Source organism: Gobio gobio, assembly GCF_949357685.1.
Source record: "Gobio gobio genome assembly, chromosome: 15".
Classification (NCBI taxonomy): Eukaryota; Metazoa; Chordata; class Actinopteri; order Cypriniformes; family Gobionidae; genus Gobio; species Gobio gobio.
The window spans coordinates 37,082,415-37,095,388 of NC_137108.1; the positions used below are offsets into that span (position 1 = coordinate 37,082,415).

General features: G+C 42.0%; 1 protein-coding gene across 1 annotated transcript in view; it reads right to left on the bottom strand.

Annotated features, from left to right (window-relative positions):
* Positions 1-12,974, bottom strand: part of tsnare1 (T-SNARE Domain Containing 1) — a 211,620-nt gene that overhangs the window by 97,464 nt on the left and 101,182 nt on the right. The window contains exon 8 of the mRNA XM_079836826.1: positions 3,337-3,492. Within this exon, the coding sequence (XP_079692952.1) occupies positions 3,337-3,492 (156 nt within the window). The remainder of the gene's footprint in view (positions 1-3,336; positions 3,493-12,974) is intronic.

The following is a 12,974-nucleotide window of genomic DNA, read 5'->3' on the forward strand; positions in this document are numbered from 1 at the left end:
GATCCACTATTTACATGGCGGAATTTGCAAGCGGAGATACTGAATGCTTCTCCAGAGAGGAATCCTTTTATTTTTAATATTTAAAAATGTTTGTGTGCTGTGTGTATAAATCCCTGTGTGTGTAATAAGCAGAGTGTAAGAGCATTGTGCAGTCGGGTAACTAATGCCCTTTAAATAACACAAAAAATACTACGCTATTGATTTTAGACCAGGTTTTTGTTGGCCAATGGAGCAGTCAATTTCAGTTGCCTCAAAATAGCAACGCGCCAACAATGCGCCTGAACACACCTCATTTTCAGACCAGCACGCCCATTTACTGTAGCTCCACTACTGTCTGAAACTTCCATTTCTCATTGAAGGGCAAAAGGGATGCACTGGACACATTTGCAGGGGAGACACGTGTCTGTATTTTTTCTGTTGGATGGGCCAGGTGTTGCATTCAGATTCCCCTTGAAAGTTGTCCTTTGTCATGCCCTTTGCTTTCCTTTTTTTTTTTACAAATTCATTTTGATGAAATGATGGCTGGTGCCAAAGTGTCAGGTGCGTCTGGAGTTGATGTCATAAATGGTGGAAGGCGGAGCCTGGCTCCTCCCATCAAATGTGTCCCTCGTTTCACTGTAATATAGGGTGAATCCAAATCGAATTAGTCATCCCAGAGGAACAGTTCATTACCCTTGTGGGTCGCCTCAAAGAAAATCAAGATGGAGAATCCATACTGGCATGCAGAATAACCCCCCGTCCTCTATCCGGCTTGTGTGTGCGTGCATGTCCCTTTGCACGGTTCTGCGGAGAAGGGTTCGCCTGAACGCACAAGCCGCCGGAGTAAATGTGAACTACTCAGGAGGACAGATCAGCTTTTGGAGAGAAAGAGAGAGCGAGAGAGAGAATGAGGGGGGGACTGATTGTACTTTACACGGATAACAGACATTCCATCTTCTCCATTTCCCTCGGGAACCCATCTAACAGTGAACAAGAGAGAGAGAGAGACGGATGAAAAGAGAGAGAGAGTAGGGCTCAGAAAGGGCTGCAAATGCTGGTGATTCACTTGAGCAGAGTTGCGTGAGGAGGCGGCACGAGGCCGGCTGGAGGTTTGGGAAGGCGGGGAAGATGCTAGACAGGAAAGCACATTGTCAGATATGATCAGCTCGGCTGGGCCCGGGGCCAGAGACATCTCTAGAACCGGTGACAGAGCTCTCGGAGCATAGACTCGTGCTCATCACCCCTCTGATCATCTGAAAAAACCCTCGTCCAATTTCTCCATGACTAAAATTACCTGTCGGTTTTGTTTGAGCCTTTCAGGTTTTGTCCGTGTGATGAATGGGAATTTATTAAGAGGGCTGCGGGACGTGGGATTGTTTGATGCCTGTCTGTTAGCCAGATGCGGTAGTTGCGTTAGCGAGCGAGTGTCTATGAAGTTCAGACAGGTCTTCAAGAGGGAAGAGCCATATGTCTTCATTTCAAGGCTTTCACAAGGTTGTCATTGGTCATTAGGACGTGTGGCTCCTCTCGTTTCTCAACTCCTTGCTATTCAAACAAGAAAGAGCCATTTGTTTTGAAGCGCCATCTGCGTGACACGCTTTCCGTCTAGCCTTGTCGATAATCACGACGGGCTGACATTTATTTCATTTTAATTTTTGTCTTTGAACACTCTGCTTCAAAGAAAAACAGCGAATGGTGTGTCCAAAACAAATGGCTTTGAAATTGAACCGAACGGATGTCAAAGAACAACAGAATGACCCCATCATCGCAGGTTCACATCTGTGCGAATGCACATCTGGAAGAAAACAGCTGTTTTGCTACAGACGAGACATACTTCAATTGAGCAACGTGATGCTGTTTTTCAATGGTGAATGAAAAGCCTTCTGCTCGTGTGCACGACTAGACAGCAGAGTAAACCAAACTATTAAGGAAAATTGCCCTGAAAGCTTTAGTAAAAGGACAGTTGCTAAAGATGATGGCGAGCTCGAAAAGAATACAGGCCTGATGGTTCTGTTTGTATGGAAATGTAAGTGAAGCAGCGCTGTTCTCTCCAACAATCATGTTAGTTCTTTTCAAGTGTGTCTAAAGTTTTGAATAAAAGGACAATGCGGGACAGCAAACGACTGTATAGACGGATGACATTTTTTAGGGGTTCTAAAAAGATCCACTGATCCTCAAAAATATTTTGCTACAACCCTGTCAGAATACTTAGACATAGACGGAACCACTACAAAAATGTAATTGCTTTTGTAGCTATTAAAAAGAAAGAATCATACTTACCCATATATAGTTAAGAAATTAACACTTATATTTTGCTAGGATACATTAAATAGATCAAAAGTGACGAAAAAGCTATTTATAGCTTTTTGCTGTTTAACAAATACTTTTTTTCTTTTTACTTTCTTGTTTTCAACATTAATAATAATAATAATAATAAATGAATCTTGTGAACCAAATCAGCATTTTACAGTAAAATTATTTATTCAGGATCACGTGACACTAAAGATTGACATAATAGCTCACAAGAATTTTAATTGTAATAATATTTTTACTGTATTATTAATCAAATAAATGCATCTTTGGTGAGAATAAGAGACTTCTTTCAAAAACATTAAAACAATCTTACTGAACCAAACGTTTTAATGGTAGTGTACATCAACGTTTCTAAATAAGAACAAAAAATGCTCAATATATATAAAAAAAAGTCTGAGAAGGGTTTTCCCTGCCAGCGTGTTGCCAGCCAAAGTTGCCAGCCACCGCCAGTGCCTTTGGTCATTTTCACAAAAATGTCATGGCCCCCAGAATATTTTGTTGTATGAAAATCTGAACATGCAATATATCAAAAAGAAAGAACAGACCCTCTGATTTTAAACAAAAAAAGATCAGTTTTATTCTAGCTTAATGTATTCTTTTTTATCAACACTTGTGGGGAAGTTGAAAAAGTATTCAGTATGATAAGCAAAACATAGATGGGGTAGATGAGTCCATCAACACTCCCAAAGCTTGCACAGTCCTAACCACTGACTGGGTCAAAATTTCACTTGGTTACATTAGGCCGTTTTGATATATGCTGTTTATTGTTGATGATTGCATTATTTTTCATATGTATCTGCTTACATATGAGATTGCTTGTTTCTGCTTCTTTTTTCCCCTGTGTTTTGATCTGGAGATACTGTACTCGTTGAGGGGACGCGTAATAGCGCCACCTCGCATATTACAGGGAAAGCACGGAAAGCCGTAGAAACTTGTCAATGGCAGGGAAGCGTTTTCTCATGAATGACGAGTCAACTCGCCAATGGCAGGGAACGAGTTAATGCAATTAGGTTTTCAGTGGGTGTGTCTATTGAGTTACTGTACCTCAATCTGCAGCAGTGCTTCTTCTCTTTGCCTCAGGATCTCCACGTCTTCCTCACTGATCTCTGACAGGAATGCTTGGCCATCACCCTCAACGCTCTCCCCCGCTCCGAACAACGGCCCCTCTTCAACCAGTTCACTGAATGGAGTCTGTAGGCTCTATTCATTCCACACACAAAAGAAGAGATACAATTTTTTTAAAAATTTAAGAATACATGCAGTACTCAGAATCAGCACTAGCAGTGGGCTTCCAGAGCTGATTTTTTTAGTAGCCTACAGCACATAGGTCTTACCACCCCTATCAAAGATGTTTTACTTGTTTGTTGACTTTAAGGTCAAAGCTTCCCTCCATCTACACATGATAAGCACAGGATATTTTACAGGCAAGTTGTTCTTGAGCAATGTGTTTGCAAACCTGAAAACACAAACTTTTGAAAATTTATTTTATAGGGCTGGAACAATAATTCGATGCATCACAATTTGTTGATTTTAACACACCTTACAGGTGCAATCATCAGTGATGTAACCAAGGGTCATCAGGTGTTTTGGGTCTTTCAACATCATGCACCCTCGCCCAGGAGACCCAGCCAGGGATGATCAGACCCCGACTAGTGTCTAGGTAAGCTTGTGTGGTCCACGGATCACCCCCTTTGATCCACAGTCATCTAGATGCCTTCTCAGCGGCATCCAAGATGTTCCTGATGGCTTTCCTTTTGTGCAGTCTGCTGATTCCCAGGAGCTGCCAACCCTCGGAGCCAACCTCGATGGGGAGGCAGCAGGTCTTCCATCCCCTGCTACGGCATTCACCTGCTAATTCCTCGTACTTGGCCCTGTTCCGTTCAAACACCTCTTCCATTCTGTCTTCCCAGGGTCAACCTTTAGCTGCCAGTCCCGAGCTGTTGCCATAAGTCCCCCCACTGGGTTCCTGCTCCGTGGTTTTGCTCCAGCCTTCTTGACAAATGCGATCGAGTGCTGTGCTGGCTGCTGGTGCCTGCTGAGAGAGATCTCTGTGCCGATGACCTCTGCGATGACCTCTGCGTGATGCCACCAATAACATCCCTCTTCCAGAGCTTTAGGGCAGCAGCTTAATATGTGCTCCAGGGATCCTGGATAAGGAACTGAATCCGGTGTGGCTGCGCTTTCCACAACTCAGACCATGAGATCTTTCGGTCCACCACCTGTTCCCAATGAGTCCACACCCCTTATTGTCATATCCACACCATCCTGCTGCTGCGCTTTTCCTCCACCCCTGCTCGGATTTTTCTTGGACTAGTTGACGCCTGTCCTTTCCCCGGGCCTTGACGTATCGAGGTCTTTGGATACAGCAAAGCCCTGCACATCCTGATGCCACTGTCCCCACCACCCCACAGTGCCGCAGCTGCGCTTCAGCCTGGTCGACTGCCTCCTTGGCCCTCCACTTCCTACGCGTCCTCACCTACTCCAGGTGACGAGACTTTGGTGTCAGTAGACTCTCTGTACAGCAGACCTTCTCTTGCTCTGGAAACCATGAACTCCTCCGACAGGCTGTTGAAGGGGAGTTGTAGCTTATTCTTACTCCTGTACAAGGCTGCTGATGCTGCGAGGGAGACCCAACCACCTACGCAGAGAGTGGCTGATCTTCCTCTTCCTATGACACCAAATTAATGTAAACACAGCCCACTGGCGAACACACTTGTAATTTGCTTCAACCTATTCGAACTTTATGAAAGATTATTTTATGGACGATTCAAACAGTGTGTGTAAGGAATTGGAGAAAAGCAGAGTATGGCTGTTTCTAAAGCACACATCGTCATCTTCTGTTAAAAACTAAGCTCAGAGTCGAGGAGAGAGAGAGAGAATCGTGATGCATACTGAAAATCTCAAAATCGATCCAGAATTGTTTGAAGAATCGCAATGCATCGATTTCGCATTTGTGAAAACTGGGACGTCATGCGCATGCATATTACCTGTTCAGTCTATAGGTGCGTAGTGTTTCTTCACAAAGTGACATCGCCAACTACTGGCCTGTAATGCATAATACAGCATCTTTAGTCGTTTTTATCTGAACCATTTGTACAGGGATCGTTTTGTCTGTACACTTTTCCATTTTAAGTACATTGTTCTCATGTAAATGTAAAGTGTACCATAGTCGTATTTAATCAAAGGATGACTCTATATACTGTACATGTGTAAAGCCCCAAATATTCACTGACCCCAGAAATGCCCCTGCTTAGATCATCAGAGGATCAGAGCATTGCGATGTTCTCAGACGTCAGACCTGACTTTGGTGAAACTTCTAAATTAGAAATGACAACTTTCCTTAAGATCATTTGTAAACATCTTATATAACAGCAAAGCACTGACATTTCACGGCTATGGAGAATATAATACAATGATAATGACTCGCCACCTCACACTGCAGCAAAAGAAATGCACAGGAACAGCCTGCCGCCTTTGTTAGTCATTTAGGTTGAACTCTCTGTCAGCCTGAAGGTTGAAGAGGTGGGAGTTGGTCACTTAGAGAGGGCCACATTGATCTGCTAATTTCTCAACTTGCATATGCATGACATCGATAAAGGCCCTAGGCGGGCTATTATTTTTTGCAATGTGTTGGATGACTCATTGTATTCTTCCCTCTCAGAATTAGCACATCCAATACATCTCGGTCCAGCACAATACCACCCTGAGAACATCATCTGCTTTGCGCGGTTGTTGTCGACCCACTCACTGAGGATATCATTCTCTATTAGGTCATAGAGTGGCTTGTAGTTGGGAGGTTTTTCTCATCTATTGACAAGATGTAATAAATTAATTATCCTCTTAACTGTATCTGTACCTTATATGCATAATTTTCGCTGAAATGAAATCTAAAGTTTATTCTATTCTAAATGTAATTAATTAATTAAATTAATTAATTACGTTTTTAATGAAGTCTTTTAAAAATGTAAATAGACTTATTTGAAACCTTATTTCAAGTTTAGACTAGATAAAGTACAGTCAAATTTGCTTTGATTTTTCTCAAAATGTACAAGACCATTCATACATGATCCCCTATGAGAGAGAGAGGAGTCTCCTATAAAGTCAATGGATCCAAATCACATTAAGTCAAAGGATCAGCATGACTCATTCAAGACGGGATATTCCCAGTTTAAGGCGTTTACTCAGAAATGTCTCACTAATCTAAATTCTCTGGAGGATATGTGCTTTTATGTAATGTACCTCTGATTTGAAGACTTTCACTCGTATCGCAGTGGCTTTAATACACTTTTTATTTTTTATTTTATTTTATGAACTTTGTTCTAAGTTTGTTCAAATAGAAGTCAGCACTCTTTGTAAGTCCTTTAAATGCTTGAGGCTGAGAGATTGTTTAATTATAGCAAAGAGTGATAAATTTACATCAGTGGAGTAATTTTTACGACAATCAATCAAAATAAAAAGAGCATCCTGACTTCACCTGTTTTAAAAAAGATGGGTTTCAGGTCATTTCTAATTATTTTTTTCCCTTTGTCAGAAGAGTAAAAGGTTAAACAAGCAGGAAAGATAATTACTTTTTTTTCTCTGATTCCTAGCATAAGGTTTGCAGCTATTTAAAGAGGTGGGAACTCTAGCCTTGTGTCACTACATTCAGATCTAAATGTGACCATGGTCTACAAAACCAGACATAAAGGTACATTGTTTTTAATTGAGATTTATGCACAAGCTGGAGCTGAATAAATAAGCTTTCCATTAATGTATGGTTTGTTAGGATAGGATTATTTGGAGATACAACTATTTGAAAATCTGAAATCTGAGGGTGCAAAAAAATCTAAATATTTAGAAAATCGCCTTTAAAGTTGTACAAATGAAGTCCTTAGCAATCCATATTACTACTACTAATACATTTTTTATATATTTATTTAAAATTACAAAATATCTTCATGGAACATGATGTTTAATATCCTAATGATGTTTGGCATAATACAATGTATTGTTGGTGTCACAGGGTGTTTTGGTGTTATTTCATGATCATGTTTCATGTTTTTAGTTTATCATTTTCACTGTCATGCACTTCCTGGTCTTGTCATGTGATTCCCATGCCCTCATGTGTTCTTGTGTCATGTTCTGTCATTGGTTCATTGTTTGGTTCATTGTTCACAGGTGTCCCTTGTCTTGTCATTAGTCTCAGTGTATTTAAGCCCTCATGTTTGCCTTGTTCTTTGTCTAGTCTTGATGTTGTAACCCGTTGGTGGTGAGTCTGTTTAACTGTTCTAGTTTAGGCCATGCCATGCCAAGTCAAGGCAAGTTTAGCTAAGTTAGCCAAGCCAAGTTTTTTGTTTATGGTTTTTATGTTTTGATATATTGAATAAAACTGCACTTGGGTTCTGCAACTCGCCTTCAGTGGATCATATGTTACAGAATACTAGACCACCAAAATGACCCCAGCAATAGCCATCCTGCGTTTACGCCAGGGGAATCGTACCCCTGGAAGATTATGTTGTGGACTTCTGTGGACTTTGTTACTCTGTTGATTTTAATGATATTGCCCTCAAGGATATTTTTAGACATGGACTAAACGAACCCATTCAATCCCAGTTGCCCGGGGGAAAAATTAATTGGTCACTGGCCCAGTATATTGACCAGGCGCTACTGTTGAGTGGTTCTGCTCTTACTGTGGGAGTTTTGGAGGAGCCCCACAATCCCACAGTACCCTCCACACCAGCGAGTCCAGCAACGCCACCTGTCCTGAGTCCAGCGACCACGTCACGTGTCCATGTCCAGAGTCATGTCAACGTCCAGAGCCAAGCGACGTCTCCTGTCCACATCCAGAGCCAAGCCACGTCTCCAGTCCACGTCCAGAGCCAAGCAACGTCTTCAATCTACGTCCAATGCCAAGTGATATCATCTGTCCACGACCAGCGTCCAGAGAGGGCTCCAGCCCCAGACCAGCATCCAGAGAGGGCTCAGCTCCTGACCAGTGTCCAGAGAGGGCTCCAGTCCCAGACCAGCGTCCAGAGAGGGCTCCAGGCCATAACCCCATAGCTGCGCCCAATATATTTTTTTTGGGGGGGGTGGCCAGTGTATACGACTCTGTGGCCCCATGAACTGCCTGAGCCGCCATGGTCCCAGGAACTGTCCAAGCCACCATGGTCCCACGAACTGCCCGAGCTGCCATGGCTCCCTGAGACACTCCATGGCCCAGGTCCGCCTATGCTCCACAGCCCAGGTCTGCCTACGCTCCATGATCCAGGTCTGCCTACACGCCATGGTCCAGGTCTGCCTACGCTCCATGATCCAGGTCTGCCTGTGCTCCATGATCCAGGTCCGCCTATGCTCCATGGTCCAGGTCCGCCCACGCTCCATGGTCCAGGTCCTTCCACGCTCCATGGTCCAGGTCCTCCCATTTTAACGATCTGAGCGCATGGTCTGAAGGGCATGGCTCAGTTTTGCTAGTTTAATGATGAAAAAAAACGGTCGGCGCACAAGGCACATGGTCCAAAAGGGTTGTACCAAGTCTCTTAATGAGTAAAGGGTGTGTTTTGGGCCTAATGTGCAAAATAAACCAATCAGAGTCTCATCTCCCATTCCATTTAAAGTCGGTTGTGCTTGCATCATGGCAGATTCACTATTTACATGGCGGAATTTGTGAGTGGAAAGACTGAATGCTTCTCCAGAGAGGAATCCTTTTATTTGTAATATTTAATTATGTTTGTGTGCTGCTGCACATCCCTGTGTGTGCAATAAGCAGAGTGTACACGCGTTGTGCACCCGCCTATAGGGACATATTATACTGTGCCATTGACTTTATACCAGGTTTTTGTAGGTAACAGTTGATTTTGGTTGCCTCACAATAGCAATACACCAAGAATGCCCCTGAACATGCCTCATTTTCAGACCAATAGCCCATGGGCGAACAGATGGGCGCGAGTGCATTTGCTATTTAAAGGTCCCATGGCATGGCATTTTTCTATTATTTTATAGTGTTTTCTGAGGTGTACTTATATTATTAGTATGATTTTTACATCATAAAATGTCATAATTTAGAAATAAAAGGCATTTTTTCTATACTGCTGTTTGCCCTGTGGCTGAATGCCCTGCTTCAAGAGGCGTGTCTGCTGTGAGACTTCAGTAAAAACGCCCACTGTTGTGATTGGCTGACATCTTTGCATTTTAAATGAGCGGAGGGGGCGTGGTTTAACGAGGCACGAGCAGGCACGAGTCTGCCAGAGAGACGGATGGACCTGTGTTCACTTCTCATCAGTTCTCTCAGCATGTCTCAGTTCAGGGTGAACTGTTGTAGTTACTAGCATATACTTCAGGTTATTAGTTTATTTCTAGTCGGAGGGGCTGTCACTCGTGTCAGAAAGTTAGTAACTTTAGTAAATTATGGATCAGCGCTGACTGGAGACGCGAACCGTTTAGAACGATTCAGTCCGATTTGGTGAACTGATTCGGTTCACTAAAAAGAACCGGTTCAAAAGAATGATTCGTTCGCGAACCGGACATCACGGAGACGAAGCGATTGCTAACAAAGTTATTTATAGTAACTACTGAGTTATGAGAGCGCTGTCTGTCAGCGCGAGTTTATTGTGTTTGTATCTGAGAGTTCTGAATAAACACGAGTCCCAGTCACACCGAGTCCTCTTCATCATTATTCTACCAACTTTGTAACACATGCAATGTACCATTTCAGCGAGATGAACGAGTTAGTAAGTTTGATTAAAGCATTATTTCTAGATATGTTCCAATCATATGAATAGCGTCAGTGATGCGCATTGAGTAACGTTACACAGCGCAAACAAAGACACAACAGCTGTAATCGAATGTAATCCAGTTTATTGTGGGGTTAGCTGGCTAGCCTAGCCGGATACCCTCACGCTTACCCCCCTTCTGCTTAATCTCACGCCGCGTTTGGTGCCTCCGCTGTGGGCCAGATGCAGTACTGGGGGTCGGGGATGTTGAAGGCTGAGCTTCAGCGTGCGTGAAGTTTATCTCTAAAGATGTGACTGCTGATGTTAAACAGAAAAGACTGTATGCACATTTTAGAACAGATAGACGCGACTAGGACGTACAAAAACACTGACTCACAAGATAGAAAACACGAAAACACTGTTCTGTCGGGAGAGAGAGAAGCCGCTGCGTGTGCACGAATAATAAATAATTAGCTACACATAAGAAATCAATGATCACAGATCAGAAGGAACTGAAGAAAGACTTCTGTTTTCATTTGTACATCCAAACACTGAGAAACTGCCAGCGTTCACTCGTTCACAAGCCGAGGACAATAATATAGCTTTGCATGGGCGTGCCAGATTCTCTGGGCGGAGGAAAGGGAGGAAACCGTTCCTGCTTGGACGTGAAACCAGGAGGCTTCAGGATTGGCTAGTCGGGCCTGTCATTTTCTCAAAGGCAGAGAAAGACAGCCAGAACTCGGTTTTACACCGATCAACATTTCTATCCACTTGGGGACAATATTCAGGCTAGGGGAACTCATATTAATGTTGAAATACCTCATAAAATGAAAATTTCATGCCATGGGACCTTTAAAGAACGTAGCACTGGACGTGAAAATGATAACTGCGTCTGGCTGAAACTAGCAAAAAACACTTGCGTCGCATTGCGCCGGGTGTATGATAGCACCCAAATGATAGGCAATGACAAATAAATTCATAAAGTCCATAACAAATTACACTTGAGGTTGAGAAATTAATTTAAACGTATAAATCGCCATGAGTACTTTAATAAAAACATATACTGCTGTGATTTTTCCATTCATAATAGTGAGTCACGTTCCTGAATCATCTTAGCAGTGCTGATAACAAACCCTGTTCTCGTTTGAACTCAGAAAAAAAAAATCTGGCAGAACATGGCGATCAAACAACTCCTTAATAACATCTTACTCTTGACTAACAACTCAGCATGTTGTTTGTTTTGAATGTGTTCTTGGCGTTCATATTGGAAACTGCGCATCCTGTTTGATTGCTCTGGTCGGGTGTTTCCAGGGGGGATTGTGGAAGGAGACTGGAAGATCAGAGACATAGCTACAGGTGACAGATTCTCACATAAAAGCAGCGTCTCTAGAGAACGACAGGAGGGAAAGGAAATAGAATAAGAGAGGATTTTAACAGACCTGAGACTGTAAGACAGGAGCGTGTATGTATGGGCTAGTCAAACAACAGCTGAGCCGATCTGAGCTGCTGTTGTACTGCAGCAAGGTAATATTGAAAGCAATTCCTACCATTCAGTCAACACTTTCAATCATCAGTACATCCTTGAGCCACCTCAGGTGAACTGAAAATTGAAGTTTGATGGAATCTGAAAAAAGTGTGTCGATGAAGATGTCAATTTTAGTGCGTTTCATCGAATGAAACTCTTCCAATGAGAGTGAACATCACTAGAGCTGTCATTCTCAAGGCATCTTGTTTCTTCTAGACAAGATGCTTTCTTTTTGTTACTTTTTCTGAAACAACCTGAGGAAAACTGGGGTTAAAATAATAGTTCACAAAAAAATTTACATTTATTTACATTTACACCCATAAGACATTGGTTTATCTTCGAAACACAAATTAAGATATTTTTGACATTGAAGATATTTCTAATGAAATCTGAGAGGTTTCTGTCCCTCCATTAAAAGTACAGGTAACCAAAACTCAGTATATCCAAAAATGTCAAAACGAATTCATATGAATTGTGCAGTTTAACTTGTAAAGAGATACTATCATTAAAAATATCTTAATTTGTGTTTTGAGGATTAACCAAAGTCATTTGATAGTGATAGTGAGTGATGATAGAATTTTAATTCTTGGATAAACTGTCCCTTTAACATGTGGCGTGTCACATGACACATTTAATGGTCGCCATATTAGATTTAAAGGGATAGTTCACCCAAAAATGAAAATTTTGTCATCATTTAGTCACGCTCAAGTTGTTCCAAACCTGTGTTGTTTCAAACTATGGTAGTCAATGACTGCCGAGATATGCTTGGTTATAAACATTCTTCCAAATATCTTCCTTTGTGTTCAGCAGAACAAATAAATATATACAGGTTTGGAACAACTTGAGGTTGACTAAATGATGACAGAATTTTCATTTTTGGGTGAACTATCCCTTTAAGATCTACTGGTTTCAGAAGACTTGGATTACAGTGCATACGTCATAAGGACCACTTTCAATATAATTTAGTTTTCATTGATTCATTTTAGAGCTGGACACCATATCACTTTCACTATATGAAAAAGGTTGCCAGGACATTCTTGAATATTTTGTGTTCCATGGAAGAAAAAAGTTATAGTAAATTGGAACAATATAAGCATGAGTAAATGATGACAACATTTACATTTTTGGGTGAATTATGCCTTTAAGTGTCTAAAGGAGGTATGCCATGCATGACCTCTTTTGGATCTATATTCCTTCCAGCCCAGATCTTTGACCACCTCTTGATCGACAGGGCTGCACGTTCTGTACCACAAACATAGTGGTTCCAAATAAACCTTTTTGTAAGTTTGTAAGTGTCAGGAAATTCAGACAGTTAATATCTGACCTGCTAGAAAATGAAGTGGTGAGAAAAGAGGGGCATCAAAGAGCTTCTCATCCACATGCAATCATACACGCAGTCTCACTCTTTATCTTACTGTCACAGGGATGTCGAAGAGCTCATGAAAGAACAAAGAGGAAAACGTGGACTC